The sequence below is a fragment of the Carcharhinus amblyrhynchos genome, chromosome 27, assembly GCF_965287045.1.
Source record: "Carcharhinus amblyrhynchos chromosome 27, sCarAmb.v2.hapA, whole genome shotgun sequence".
NCBI lineage: Eukaryota > Metazoa > Chordata > Chondrichthyes > Carcharhiniformes > Carcharhinidae > Carcharhinus > Carcharhinus amblyrhynchos.
Window position 1 is genome coordinate 37611638 of NC_137350.1, and position 16095 is coordinate 37627732.

General features: G+C 44.1%; 1 protein-coding gene across 2 annotated transcripts in view; it reads right to left on the bottom strand.

The window, feature by feature from the left end:
- Positions 1-537: 537 nt before the first annotated feature.
- igf2bp1 (insulin-like growth factor 2 mRNA binding protein 1) overlaps positions 538-16095 on the bottom strand; it is a 174524-nt gene continuing 158966 nt past the window's right edge. For both annotated transcript variants that reach the window (XM_080213461.1, XM_080213462.1), the window contains 4 exons: positions 13588-13662; positions 12517-12648; positions 9045-9158; positions 538-3928 (listed from right to left, as the gene is read on the bottom strand). In XM_080213461.1, the coding sequence (XP_080069587.1) occupies positions 3836-3928; positions 9045-9158; positions 12517-12648; positions 13588-13662 (414 nt within the window). In that variant the 3' untranslated portion in view covers positions 538-3835. The remainder of the gene's footprint in view (positions 3929-9044; positions 9159-12516; positions 12649-13587; positions 13663-16095) is intronic.

Below are 16095 nucleotides of genomic sequence, written 5' to 3' on the forward strand. Positions count from 1 at the left end.
TCCCTCATCAAAAGCTGCAACTCCAGATCTTATGGTTCTGCAGCCTACTACTCACTCCTCAAATGAATATTTCTCGTGACAGTGAATATCTTGACTGGTTCGTTGTGCTGCTTTTATTCCATATCACAACCATCGCCATCTGTTGCCTTAAATAGGCCTTTGTCCAATTGGTACGAAATTCTCCAACTCGGTTATTGGGAGGTAGGATTTATTACTTGGCGCCTTTCTGTCTAATTCCTTCTTTTGGGTTTCCGCAGGTGTGGAAAAATGATGGGAAAATCAGAAAGGAAGAAATAATTTCCCAAAGAAATAATAAGAAATTATTTTTTTGTTGTCAAGATTAACCTCTTAACCAGAAGCTCAAAGTATAATCAGAGAGTGAACAAACTTTAAAACGCTTGTGTTTGTAATAAATACCTTTACACGAGTAATGAAAATCTGCAGTGGGGGGGTGGGGGGGGCTGGTGGGTGTGGGGAGCAGGGAGTCAAAGGTAAATATATTAACAACAGAAGTCTACGTAACCCACCCTCTGACATTGTGTCGCATTGAAATACAGGTTTCGTGCGCAAGGAATCACAGCCATGCACAAGGGCAAAGCGGGAAAAGAGAGTCGGGATAAAGAGTAAAGTCGGGTGAATTGAAGTACAGTTTGACAGATGACTAATCAAAAGCATGCAGAGGTGAATCAGTCCTATTTTAAAGTCATACATGTTGTCCAAAGGCTGGAGGGAGTAGTTTTATTGTGACACATGGCTTGCTTCCATTATAAACATGGACATAGTGAGTAATAATGAACAAGGTGCATGCAGAGCTAAGGTATTTACCATTTAATACGTATATTAATTAAATATATTAAAAGTAGCTAAGATAATACCAGTGAAAAAGTCTAATGAATCTGGGTTAGTATAGAAAATCCAAGCCTTTTACAAAGCACTAACTGAAAAATCATTAAATGTGATTTTCAATCTCCAAAAATAGAAATGTGGCATTTAACTGCATCATGACAACTGCTTTTAAATATGTAAAAATGCAAATTGTTCCCAATGTGGCACCTCTGTACCTCAGATCTGAGGCAGTTGCTGTAATTTTTAACTTTTTTTAGTATTTAAACACTTCCACCGACTAGAAGCAGGGGCAAAACTAACAGCCCACACCACACATTTCCTGGCTGTTGTACGTAACTCAGCAAATTTTACTTTCTTTTATTAAAAAAATAAAATATTCAAGACTATCAGCTTTATAAGTATATAAAATACCAGCAAGCAAAAAAGGAACAAATGTTGAGGTACTAAACGCCTGAGGTAGTCTAGTAAAAGCGCACAGTGATGCCCTGGGCCACCACTGCTGAATATACTTCCTTCGGTGTTCCTTAGCAGTGTTACGTTTTCTCTCTCTCACAATTTTATTTTTCATAACTCAATTAATTAAAAAAAACACAAATCTCTCCTGGTAAAGAGACAGGACCAGATATCAAAGCTGCATGTTTTTTTTTCTCTTTCAAATATTCACTTATTTTAATCTCTTTCAGTGAATATCATCTTCCTCAAAGGTGGGAACTCTTATTTTCTTTCCACTTTCTTTGCTTTACTACGAATACCAGGGTTGGAAAAAAAAAACAAGAGATAAAATCAAAACACAGATTTGTGTCCACCACACGAGGTTCCAACTGTAACTCTCTCTGGCACAAGAGGTGGCACGAGCATTATGTGGAAAGCACCACGCTGAAATCTTGGCCACTCGGAAGGAATTTGCTCATAAGTTCGTAGTTCAAGAAAGCAGAATAAATTTTAAGTTAATACCACACATGGTTGGCATTCCCTTAATCAATCATCACAGTTCATTTAATATTTGGCAAGAATACACAATTTTCTAAAATTTTAACACTGTGGAAGGCTTAGTATCAAATAATAAAAGTAGACAAATCAATAACAGTTTAGCTAAAATGAAGGTTGATCATTCTCTGTGTCCCATCCCAAAATTCCAATGCTTCTGTCCATTCCCACAAAGTACTCAGCCAATGAGCCACACTCAACTGACTTATAGCATTCTCTCAATAGGATGGTAAAAGAGAAAGAATGCAGTGTACATTGTGGCGCATTGTACCTGGTTCCAAAACCCCTTTTAGAGATTATTGAACAATAATTACCCCACAGGAAGCAGTCATAAATATTACATCTTAAAGCATTTTCCAACATTTTAAGAAGGTTCCATTAAGGTCAAACATTTAAGATGGTTATAAAACCAGGATATCACTCTAAGGACTTTATTGAGTTTTCTTGTAAAACAAGACTCCAGAGTTATGCTCAATGAAAGCTCAACTCTACTCCAACTGAAATATAACAGGGTCTCAATTCTCCATTTACAGGATGTGGCTGGCAATATACACTGATTTGATGTCCTTAAACTATTCACTAGCTTACATAGCATTCCTGGACTCAAACACAGATACCAACCGTAAAGATAACTCAATGAATCTAGCTGCCTCACATCTGGATAAATTAAACTAAAATACCAAAGTGCAATGCTAGAAATCCTTCTAATTGGTTCCTAACAGATGTTTGCCCCAATGATAAAGCTCTGTGCACATCTTTGTGTACGTCTCATGCACCTTTCCATTATGCTGCTGCTACATATTTTTCATTTGCCTTCTCCTTATCCCATGTATTACACATCACACAATAAAGATTTGGCCTTAATGGAAACTTCACATCTGTTGTGAGAATATTTCTAACCTCCTCCTAAAGTCTATAAACCTGAAGTAGGACTACATTTTTATTTAGGGGTGTCTGATACAGATTTATTCATCACAACATATGTGACGTAAGGCTACATCATTCTACACTAAGTCATTTAGCCTTTTATTTATGTTTTAATGTCTGCTATATTACCCATCACTTCCTTTTTCAAATCTTTCTTTTAGCAGAAAATGAACAAATGCTCTGGGGTTCTTTGGATTTTAGTAGGGTGGAGATTCATTAGATTTTCTTCAATTACTTACTACAGTAAAGAACAAAACTGACTTGCAATCAGTGGCAAAGCTCAAATCTCAAAGTCTACAACTATATCCAAGCAGATAGATCTGAAGGTCATCATGTGGCTTAGAGATCATTTGCCTACTTAGCCAATTTGTCACTGGATAGTTTCTCCTGTCCTCCCACATTCCATAACCAGCCTCGTCTTTTGAATGTTCTCGATGAGTAACAGGATACGATGCTGGAATCCAATTTTGTCATTTTCCATGGTGTCTATATCCACCCATATTCACCTTGTCACATTGTCCCTAACCTGGTCAGTTTCCTACCTCTCCCTGAAGCCAGGGAACAAGAGTGAGAGGACAATGGTTTTTAGGAGGGCTGGGAAATGGAATCCACTAGACGTTGAAGGGACCAAGCTGGAGAATCCTTCTCAAAACATTGCTAACAGCAGAAGTCGCTAATGTAGTAATTCTACTATTAATAATAGGCAATGGTATCGTCATTAGAAAGAAGCCAAAATTGGTAGGAATCATCCCATAACAGGATTGGCAGTATAGATCTAAATGGGACCTATCTGAGTGGTAGCTTCTCCAATCTCCTCGATGATGCCTAGCAAACACATTTAGCCTGATGCCCACAAGGAACTGAGGTCCTGCTATCCAAAGTGTTCTTTGATACAGTTCAAGTAGAAAAAGTCTTAAATTACACCACATTGTGCCTGTTAATGTAAATTTTATCCAGAAAGTTTACTTAGCCTTCCACAGTTTTAAAGGTGAACAAAATGTTGATCTGAACACAGCCACTCTTTGGCCTTGCATCTGTCTTCATTGTTGGGACGTATCTGGGCATTTTGGTAGTTTCACTTCCTCCGAGGCTGGGACTGGTTGCTTTGTACCTTCTGCTGCTGATGTTTGACTTGAGCCAATATTTCCCTGATCTTTCTCTGTGCTAGCTGTGGGGCAAAGGGACACATCAGCTTCATGTTTCAGACACAAGTTGAGAGGAATTAGCAAACACAAACTCTTAGGACGAAATCTTACTAACCCTTCACGCCACATTCCCCTTACAGCCAGGTCAGAGAATTTGGCAGCCAGCCAACTCTCCGTTCACAGCATTGGGATGGGAAAATCCCACTGGCGTGAAAGGTGATAACATTCCAGCCTTAATTTGTCAGGTTTTCAGTGCTAGACAGAGTGTTAAAGAACTATGTGTTCCTGTTAAGTGCAGTGCTTTCACATCTAATAGCCCAGTTAATACACTAATCAACTCATGAAATATTGAGTCCTGAAATTTGGTATGAATACGGGTCTCACCACTCGGGAGACATTTAAACCAGACAGTCAGTTACACTGACTAAAAAGCAGGCATCGTTTATTTATTTACATTAATATCAATGTTAAAGGTTTGCATTTATTTAAGGCAGAAACTATGGTTTCCTCACTAGACAATTGGCCTTTTGGCTAAGATCAAGCTCAAAATCAATTCACAGTAACTTCATTGCAGTGTTAATGTTAACTTGTGACTAATAAATAAACATTAAATAAAAGATCAGGTATAATGCCTGCTGTTATCAGCATGGATCTCTTTTGCAGGGACGATGAATTGGATTCAATTTGAATTGGTTTTTGGAGCAAGGGGATGGCTTAAGAACATAAGAACATAAGAAATAGGAGCAGGAGTAGGCCATCTGGCCCTTCGAGCCTGCCCCACCATTCAATAAGATCATGGCTGATCTGTCGTGGCTCAGTTCCACATTCCTGCCCTCTCCCCATAACCCTTAATCCCCTCTCTTATCAAAAACCCATCAATCTGCGTCTTAAAAATATTTAGCGAGGCAGCCTCCACCACTTCAACGGGCAGAGAATTCCAGAGATTCACCACCCTTTGAGTGAAGAAGTTCCTCCTCAACTCCGTTCTAAACCACCCCCCCCTTTATCTTGAGGCAGTGCCCCCTAGTCCTACTGTCCTTTCTGAGTGGGAAGAGTCTCTCCACCTCTATCCTATCCATCCCATTCATCATCTTATATGTCTCAATGAGATCTCCCCTCATTCTTCTAAACTCTAACGAGTACAAGCCTAGTTTATTCAGCCTCTCCTCATAGCTCAACCCCCTCAACTCCGGTATCAGCCTAGTAAACCTTCTCTGCACACCCTCCAAGGCCAAAATATCCTTGCGTAAGTGTGGTGACCAAAACTGCACACAGTACTCCAGCTGTGGCCTCATCAATGCCCTATACAGCTGCAGCAAAACCTCCCTACTTTTATATTCAATCCCCCTCGCTATGAAGGCCAGCATCCCATTTGTCTTCCTGACCACCTGCTGCACCTGCAGGCTGGGTTTTTGCGACTCATGCACAAGGACCCCGAGGTCCCTCTGCACCGTCGCCTGCTGCAGTTTTTCACCACGTAAGAAATAGTCCTTCCTACCATTCTTCCTACCAAAGTGGAAGGACTTGCCCTGTCCAATTTGCATTGGCTTTGTAACCTTGAGAAAGGAATTCTTTAAAATTCGAGGATATGTCTATACTGGAGCCAAGATAAAATGGGGTTCAACTGAAGTGAAGTCATTTTGTCAACTGCACACACTTACATGCCACACGCTTAGAATTTACTGACCAACTTTCGTATTGTCACGACACGTCTAAAGCAGACTAAGATCTGACAACACAAAATGTCTTGCAAAACAGTGTAGACTTTAACTCTTGTCATAAATCTTAATTGAATAATGTGACAATTATCAAAAAAAAGTTTATTTCCTAGTCACAAGTAGGCAATGTAGTTATTGTAAAATTTCCCTAGTCACCACACTGCGGCACCAGTTCAGATCAATGCAGCTAACCAGCACGTCTTTCAGAATGTGGGAGGAAACCGGAACACCCGGAGGAAGCCCATGCAGACACGGGGAGAATGTGCAGACTCCACACAGACAGTGACCCAAGCTGGGAATCAAACCCAGATCCCTGGTGCTGTGAGGCAGCAGTGCTAACCACTGTGCCATCATGCTGTAATTCCTTTAAATGTTTACAATAATAACATTTTAATATTATTAATGCTGCCACATTGATAGTGAGTAAGTCAGGGTTGGATGAACATGCCCTTTACAGATTGTGGCGACTCTATCTTCTTTTCTTTATTCCTCCAGCAAAGGTCCTCCACCCTCTCCCCCAACACTCCCACTGCATTGAGCATAAAACCCCTCTTCCAAGTTGTGGTTGTGCTAATCCGTCCTGTTGGCCTTCAAGAATGTGATGGACCACCCAATTGGTTCTCTGGAGGAGAGACTGTTGAGGTACTACCCTTCATCTCACTTTCCATCATTAACATTGCACAAACTTGAGATTGTTTTTATCTTTCTGACTGCTCGGAAGTTAATGAAACCACTAGCTTCGGGATCCTAATTCAAACGTGCTGCACCCATTGTGGGGTCACTGATCTCAAACGTTAACTCTGCTTTTCTCTCCACAGATACTGCCTGACCTACTGAGTATTTCCAGCAGTTTCTGTTTTCGCTTCAGGTTTTCAGCTTTTGTAATATGCCAGGAATGAAACTGGCTTGGTCTTACAAAGAGCCTGGAAGTCAAATGGATTCCTTTCTGTCCAATAAGAGAGAATGATTCTATTTTACTCAAAGCCCAAAAATGCCCTTCCATTGATGAAACGCGTTAAAATTCTTGGGATAGAAATTCCTTCCAATGAAGAGAAATTCATGACTAAACTTGCTATTGCTGTGTTTTGTGTTACTTCCCGTGACCAATAACCCCTGAATGAACTGACCAGGAAAATAACCAGAGTCTAACTGAGAATCCAGCTGTGAGAATGGGGCTGAGAGAAAACCCTCCGAAAGATTTCTCCAAATTCCATATTTCTAGTATTTTTAAATGTTGTTTTATTATTTCTCTGACTTGTTATTTTCTCCTATTTTATCTGGGAGATATTCGTTCTCTGAGCATAGAGCGGAGAGTGCAACCAATCAACTTTCTTTAAAGTAAAGTTTATTTATTAGTCACAAGTAAGGCTTACATTAACACTGCAATGAAGTTACTGTGGAGTCACCGCACTCCGGCACCTGTTCGGGTCAATACACCTAACCAGCACATCTTTCAGAATGTGGGAGGAAACTGGAGCACCCAGACGATGGACTTCAACGCGGATAAATGTGTAGTGGTCCATTTTGGCAGGACCAACAGGATGCAGGAGTACAATATCAAGGGTAGGAGTCTTAGCTGGGTTGAAGAGCAGAAGGATCTTGGGGTCCGGGTCCATAGGACTCTTAAATCAGCCTCGCAGGTGGAGGGTATGGTCAAGAAGGTGTATGGTGTACTGGCCTTCGTTAATTGAGGGATTGAGTTTAGGAGTCGGGAGGTAATGCTGCAACTTTATAAGACCCTTGTCAGACCCCACTTGGAGTACTGTGCGCAGTTCTGGTCGCCTCACTATAGGAAGGATGTGGAAGCTATTGAGAGGGTGCACATGAGATTTACAAGGATGTTGCCTGGATTGGGAGGCATGCCTTATGAAGATAGGTTGAGGGAGCTGGGACTCTTCTCCCTGGAGAGAGGAAGGTTGAGAGGCGACCTGATAGAGGTTTATAAAATGTTGACAGAAATAGATAGGGTGGATTCTCAGAGGCTATTTCCCAGGGCTGAACTGGTCGCTACGAGAGGACACAGGTTTAAGGTGCTGGGGAGTAGGTACAGAGGAGATGTTAGGGGTAAGTTTTTCACTCAGAGGGTGGTGAGTGAGTGGAATAGGCTGCCATCGGTGGCAGTAGAGGCAAACTCGTTGGGGTCTTTTAAAAGACTTCTGGATGAGTATATGGGATTTAATGGCATTGGAAGTTACAGATAGTTTATGGCTTGGTAGGTATAGATGTGATTGGCGCAACTTGTGGGCCGAAAGGCCTGTTTGTGCTGTAGTGTTCTATGTTCTATACCCATGCAGACATGGGGAGAATGTGCAGACGCCACACAGACAGTGACCCAAGCCGGGAACTGAACCCAGCCCCTGGCGCTATGAAGCAGCCGTGCTAACCACGGTGCCACCCAGCAGGATCCTTTACAGCTCATGACCATTGCTGCCTGATTGTGCTCTGCGTCATGGCATAACAGAAGAGCAATGGGGGTAAGTAGGGAGAAGTAATGTCCCGCCAAAAGGAATTTGGATTGAACCTTTATAAAATCCTGGTTCGGCCACAACAGGAATATGGGGTGGGATTTTCCGACCTCCTCACCGCAAGATCTTGCCCGAGGTCGATGGACCTTTGCGTGCTTGGTGACCCGCCTGCTACGATTCTCGTGGCGGACAGAACAGTAAAATTCAGCCCATTGTGTTCAGTCCTGGGGCCCACGCTTTAAGAAGGATGGTAGGCATTAGAGAGAGTTTACAGAAAAGGTTCACAAGAATGGTCCCAGGGATAAGGAACTTTGATTCTATGAACAGACTTTGTTTTTTATTCATTCATGGGGCATGGGCTATCGCTGGCTGGCCAGCATTTACTGCCCATCCCTAGTTGCCCTTGGGGGGTAGGTGAGAGTTGGCCTCATTACTGTGGCTCTGGAATCACATGTAGGCCACACCAAGTAACAACGGCAGATTTCCTTCCCTAATGGATATTAGTGAACCAGATGGGTTTTAGAGAATTTAAGTCTGTTCTCCTTAGAGAAGAGACAATTAAGAGGAAATTTCACTGAGATTTTCAAGATAGTGAAGTATCTGGACAGAGTAAATAGGGAGAAACTGTTCCCATTGGCTGAAGGGTGGAAAACCAGAGGTGACCGGTTTAAGGTGATTGACAAATGAAGCAATGGCGACGTGAGGTCAAACCGGAGATGCGGTTAGGATCTGGAATGGTCTACCTGAAAATGTGGGGGAGGTAGATTCAACTGAGACCTTCAACAGAGAATTGGATAATTAACTATGAGGGAAACGACGGAGAGTGGGACTGGGTAAGTTGCTCTCCTAGATAGCAGCATGGACTCAATAGGCTGCATGGTCCACTTCTGAGCCGTAACTATTCTATGATTCGAATAACCCAGTGGCTCACTGGAGGCAGCTGAATGTGTGCTTACCTGGCTGGCGTAAAAATGACCAATGATCTTGACCACAACTTGGTCATTCTCATCTGGGACCTGGTCCCGAGGCACCACTACCTCCGCACTGGACAGATTCTGCAGCTCATTCACCTACAGTGAGAAACCACAGAGATGGAGAGTTAGAAACAAGAGTACAATACTGAGTTCCCAACAATCAGAGTAAGAATGACTAGCTAACTATTACTGCACCAACTTAAACATATATACTGAAGACCAAGAGCAGCAACAGGATTGATTAACAACATCCTGTATTTATGTAGCACCGTTAAAGTAATAAAACATCCCAAGGCATCTCTGAAACCAAAATTTAACACTGAGCAAGAGAAGGATATATAAGGACAGTTGAATGTTGAAGTGAGGTGGAGGGGCAGTGGCTTAGGGAGGGGATTCTAGAGCTTGGAGCTGAAGGCATGGCCACACAATTAAAATCGGGCTTGCTCAAGAGACAAGAATTAGAGGAAGGCAAACATCTTTGAAGGCTGTAGAGCAGGAGGAAGTTACAGAGACTGGGGCAAGGCTACAAAAGCATTCGGAAAAGAAGGATGAGGGTTTTAAAAACCAAGGTGTTGCTTAACTAACTGGATCATAAGAACATAAGAACATAAGAAATAGGAGCAGGAGTAGGCCATCTAGCCCTTCGAGCCTGCCCCGCCATTCAATAAGATCATGGCTGATCTGTTGTGGCTCAGTTCCACTTTCCCGCCCTCTCCCCATAACCCTTAATCCCCTCTCTTGTCAAAAACCCATCAACCCGCTTCTTAAAAATATTTAGCGAGGCAGCCTCCACCACTTCAACGGGCAGAGAATTCCAGAGATTCACCACCCTTTGAGTGAAGAAGTTCCTCCTCAACTCCGTTCTAAACCGCCTCCCCTTTATCTTGAGGCTGTGCCCCCTAGTCCTACTGTCTTTTTTGAGCGGGAAGAGTCTCTCCACCTCTATCCTATCCATCCCATTCATCATCTTATACGTCTCAATGAGATCTCCCCTCATTCTTCTAAACTCTAGCGAGTACAAGCCTAGTTTATTCAGCCTCTCCTCATAGCTCAACCCCCTCAACTCCGGTATCAGCCTAGTAAACCTCCTCTGCACTCCCTCCAGGGCCAAAATATCCTTGCGCAGGTGCGGCGCCCAAAACTGCACACAGTACTCCAGCTGCGGCCTCACCAATGCCCTATACAGCTGCAGCAAGACCTCCCTACTTTTATATTCAATCCCCCTCGCTATGAAGGCCAGCATCCCATTCGCCTTCCTGACCACCTGCTGCACCTGCAAGCTGGGTTTTTGCGACTCATGCACAAGGACCCCGAGGTCCCTCTGCACCGTCGCCTGCTGCAGTTTTTCGCCACGTAAGTAATAGTCCTTCCTACCATTCTTCCTACCAAAGTGGACCACCTCACACTTGCCAACATTAAATTCCATTTGCCATTTCCTGGCCCATTTGCCCAGCCTATCTAGATCCTTCTGCAGACTCTCCACACCCTCCGCACAATTTGCCTTTCCCCCAATCTTGGTGTCATCAGCAAATTTCGACACCCTGCACTCGGTTCCCTCCTCCAGATCATCTATATCCAATGTGGATCCAATGTGGGTCAGTGAGCACAGGAGTGGTGGGATTTGCTGCCAGTTAGAACATGGGCAGCAGAATGAAGAGTAAAACCTTTTCTAAAACGTGATCCTAGGATCATAGGACTTAGAAACAAGGGAGGCCAATTGCCTGTTCTGGTTGTGGTCTCAGCTCCACTTTCTTGTGTCTGTATCTCACTCAGCCTTGAATAAGTTCAATGGCCCAGGCTCTTTCTGGGGAAGAGAATTCCACAGATTAACAATACTCTTGAGAGAAAAATAATCCTATTTCTTATGTTCTTATGTTCTTATATCTTCAAAGACTGCGCTCCCTTGTTTTAAATTGTCCCACAGGTAGAAACATTCATCCGCTATCAAATCCCCTCAGGATGTTACTATGTTTTCAATAAAATCACCTCTCATTCCTCCAAACTCCAGTGGGTATCAGCCAAACTTGTTCAATTTTCAGAAGATAAGCCCCTCATCCCAAGAATGAGTCGTGAACTTTCTCAGATTTTTTTAACATTACCCTTCATCAACAAACATCCCCACTACCATCACGATTGGAAGGTCACTGATGAAGCAGCTGAAGATGGTTGGGTCTGGGACACTGTGAGGATCTCCTGCAGGGATGTCCTGGAGCTGAGCTGGTTGACTTCTAACCAGCATAACTGTCATAGCTGTCAAATTATCAAATAAATAGGTTGGACTAAAACCTGGTGTTGTCAGACTTTTTACTGTATAGCTGGCAAAGGCAGGCCCTGACTGCTCATTCAGATGGATGGGAAACACACCCTGTCTGCTTAATCATTTGAGATGTTTAACGCAGGCCCTGATAGCCTATTCAGATGGGATGTTAAACGCAGGCCTTGATTACTTATTCAGATGGATGTGAAACACAGATCTTAACTGCTTAATCAGATGAGATGTTAAATGCAGTCTCTGTTACTTATGCAGGTGGATGTTAAATGCAGGCTCCCTCTGTCTATTTTGGTGGATGTGAAAGGTTTCTGTTGTATGATTATGAAGAAGTGCAGTTCCCTGGTGAACATTCAACAGTGACACCATTTTTCTTATCGGTTGCTTGTCGAATAGTGCTATACACAGACTGGCCACATTTCCAATGCATCTCATCAGTGGTGCAATGTTCTAGGATACCTTGAGGACATGGCAGACTCTTTCTGAATGCCAGGTCCTCCCACATCAATCCTCTGAACTAACTCCACCTCCTGCCTAGTGTCCATCTGCTTTTGTCTTTGGATGGCTCCAGGTTTGTTGTGATGGGTTTTATTGCAATTATGTGTAACTGGTGTAGTGGAAGTGCTAATTTGAGTGACCTTTGTACCTGTGTTCTATATGGGCCTTTACTTGAAGAACAAGCGGTGATCTCAATGAAACATATTGAACGCTTCAGAAGCACGGCAGGATGGAAGATCAGAGGATATTTCTCTTGGCTGGGGAACCTAAACCCAGAATAAGGAGTCAGCTATTCAGAACTGAGAGGAATAATGTCTTCACCCAGCAGGTTGTGAATCTTTGTAGTTTTCCCTGTAGTTGCTCAGTCATTGAGTACATTTAGGACAGAGATCGATAGATTTTTAGATGCAAAGGGAATGCAGGGGTAAGGTGACAGTGAAGGAAAGGAGGTGAAACTCAGGCAGGTGTTCATCTGCGAATTGAATGGTGGAGCAGGTTCAAAGGACTGAATGGCCCACTCCTGTTCTAACTTTTCATGTTTCCATGTTCCTCTTGAGTTGACAATGAACTGACCCATTCTAAGGGTCGTGCTGCACAGGAGGCTGAGTTTCTACAAGCCCTGACATTATTCCCTCTGTTAATAACCAGAACTCCCAAACCTACGAACCAGTAATTACCGGCACTTACAGTTTTCCCTCCTTTGCCTATCACTCTGCCAGCTGCCGAAGCAGCTACTTTAATGTGCGTCTCAAGTTTGACTTCTTCCTTGGGTCCAAAGAAATTTTCCTCTTTGAGTTTCCCGTGGATTCGGCCCTGGACCTTTGGGGGAGAAAGTGAAGAGAAGAAATGTCATTCAAAGGATGCTTTCTGTGTCTTTCCCCCAGCTCTCCTGCTGTTGACTGAAGCCAGTGGAATATTCCAGTAACTCACAATTTAATCCCAATTTAAACACACTGCTATCCTGGTGCAACTTCCTTCTGGAATTATTACAGCAACAGAGATTGGGGAGGGAGGGAGTGGCAGCAGAGATGGAGGAAAGAGGAACAGGGAAAAGGAGAGGGGGAAAGAAAGTGTGAGGGGGAGAGGGAGAGGGGGCCAAAAAGCAGAGATGGAGGGGGAATGGAAAAAGGGACTAAAAGGATGAAAGAGAGTGGGAAAGAGAAGAGAGAGAGAGAAAAGAGAAAGCAACTGGGAGAGAGGAGAAGGAAAAGGAGAAAGGGAGGTAAAGAGTGAGGAATGGAGAGAGACAGAGATATATTCCCAGTGGACGGGACTGGACAGAAAGGGGGGTAAAAAGGGAATATGTTAATCCCAAACCCCATGATCTTTGCTTTAGAATCATAACTGGAGGAAGCCATTCAGCCCATCAAAGCTGTGCTGACCCTATGAGAGAACTATCCCACTCACTTTACTGCCTTGGTTTACCCCAATACGCTGTTAAAAATGTTACATTTAAAATATTCTCCCTTTAAGAGCTATTCTAGAATCTTCCTCTATCTTTGTTTCTAACTGAGTTTTCAGTGTCCTGAAAAACCACAGTGTCAAAATTATAAATGTCTCCTAATCTTTACTGGCTGTGCAGGGTGGGACTAGCTATAATTACAGAATCTAAGTGCAGTGTAAGATGGTGAAATGATATTAATATTTTCAGCAGTGTTGGGATATTGGCAGCAGCCACAAATTAAGTTGATGTTTCTGGAGAAATAATCTCTCTCTCTCTCTCTCTCTTTCTCTCTATTGTTAAGTTGCCCTTTTTACCTTAAATTGTGCCTCTGGTAGTCCTGTAATGATTACCATGCGCTGTTTGGTATCTGGACTCTCTGCTGGAGCAATCTGTGGGGAAAGATGTTCAGATGTTACACACAACGTGATGCTTGGAGAATTCTGTGGCAATAATAACAACTTGTATTGAGACAGCACCTTTAACAGAGCCTAAATGTTGCGAGGCATTCACAGGAATGTTACCAGCCAAAATGTGACACCAGTTGTACATAAGGAGATATTAGAACAAGTGACCAAAGATTTGGCCAAAGATGTAACTTTTAAGGATGATCTCAAAGGAAGAGAGGGAGGTGGAGAGATTTATAGAAACATAGCACAGTACAGGCCCTTCAGCCCTCGATGTTGTGCCGAGCTATGTCCAAACCCAAGGTCAAGCTATCCCACTCCCTATCATTCTGGTGTGCTCCATGTGCCTATCCAATAACCACTTGAAAGTTCCTAAAGTGTTCGACTCCACTATCACAGCAGGCAGTCCATTCCACACCCCAGCCACTCTCTGAGTAAAGAATCTACCTCGGACATCCCTCCTATATCTCCCAGCATGAACTTTATAGTTATGCCCCCTAGTAACACCTACATCCACCTGAGGAAATAGTCTCTGCACGTCCACTCTATCTATCCCTCTTATCTTATAAACCTCTATTAAGTCGCCTCTCATCCTCCTCCGCTCTAAAGAGAAAAGCCCCACTCCCTCAACCTTTCCTCATAAGACCTACCCTCCAAACCAGGCAGCGTCCTGGTAAATCTCCTCTGCACTCTCTCCAATGTTTCCACATCCTTCTTATAGTGAAGTGACCAGAACTGAACACAATATTCCAAATGTGGTCTCACCAAGGTCCGGTATAGTTGCAGCATAACCCTATAGCTCTTAAACTGAAACCCCCCGTTAATAAACGCTAACACACTATAAGCCTTCTTCACGGCTCTATCCACTTGAGTGGCAACCTTTAGAGATCTATGGATATGAATCCCAAGATCTCCCTGTTCCTGCACATTTCTCAGAACCCTGCCGTCGACCCTGTAATCCGCATTCATGGATTACAGGTGGAGAATATTCTAGAACATGGGATTAGACAGCTGAAAACACAGCCACCAATGGTGGAGCAGGGACATGCAAGAAGCCAGAACTTGCGAAACAGAGAGATCTCGGCATGTTGTGGCGCTGGAGGAGGTTACAGAGATTGGGAGTGGTGAGGCCACAGAGGGATCCGAACAGGATAGAATTTTTAAAACCAAGGTCTTGCCCATGCAGATTACTGACACAGGGAGTGATGGGTGAATGGGACTTTATGCGAGTTAGGTTTTGGATAGCAACGTTTTGGAATGAAGAAGGGAGGCCAGCCAGGAGATCATTGGAATAATCAAGTCCTTAACCATGGCTTGGCTAATGCCTTCCTCATCCAACTGAAGCTTTTTGACCACAGGAAACAGCTCCAACCAGCGCTGTTGCACAATAATCCTCTGTGTCTCTTTCTCTCTCTCTTTCTTGTTGGCAATGAGTGCTCCTGGAGTACAGATGAGGGCTTGCAATTTTTTCACTAAAGGGCTCAGTATTACAGGGAAATATCCATGTGGGAGTTTTCTCCGGGACATTTCCTGAAGCATAATTGGGAACTGGAATCCCAGCTTTTTTCATTCAGTTGAAGCTCAAAGCAGGGTAGAATGGGGAGAGGTCAGGTGGAATGGGGAGAGGTCTGGTGGAATGGGGTGGGGTGGGGAGACGTGGGGTGGGGAGGGGTGGGGTGGGGTGAGGAGATGTGGGGTGGGGAAGGGTGGGGTGGGTTGGAGTGGGGAGAGGTGCGGTGGAGTGGGGTTGGGAGAATGGGTTGGGGAGGGGTGAGATGGAGTGGGGTTGGGAGAATGGGGTGGGGAGAATGGGGTGGGGAGAATGGGATGGGGAGGGGTGAGATGGGATGGGGTGGGAGGAAGGGTGGGGAGGGGTGAGATGGGGGGATGGGGTGGGAGGAAGGGTGGGGTCAGGTGGAAGGAGGGGTGGGGTGGGGTGGTGACACAGTCAGGCTAATATCTGTTCCCTGACTGCACCTTGACTCAGGATAGGCCTGTGATGAACTAGGGACCTATCAGGTTAGCACTGGTGAGCTGTATTTACTCAGTAAGAGAGTGATATCTTCTCTGGAAACAGTGGGCAGGATCTGGCCGTGGGTCTGGGGGTCCCAGTGTGGCGATGAGCTGGTGGTCCCCAGGCCACACTTGCAGACAGCAGCTCAGTAATTTTACCGGAGGCACCTCCTAATTAACACTGCTGATCCAATCAGAAGGATGAAGCTGGCAGCTCAGAAGCCTCAGTGAAGTGGACATTGCTGAGGCAGGTCGGGGATCAAAGGGGCATCTTCAAACTGCGGCTCCCTCAGACAGGAAAGTTCGGGGGGAACCAAGCAGCCTCAAACCCAGGGTGAGGGAAGCATGATTCTAACATCCCTGAGCATCAGCAATGTGGGTACAGCTCCCAAGCCTGGCTGGCTG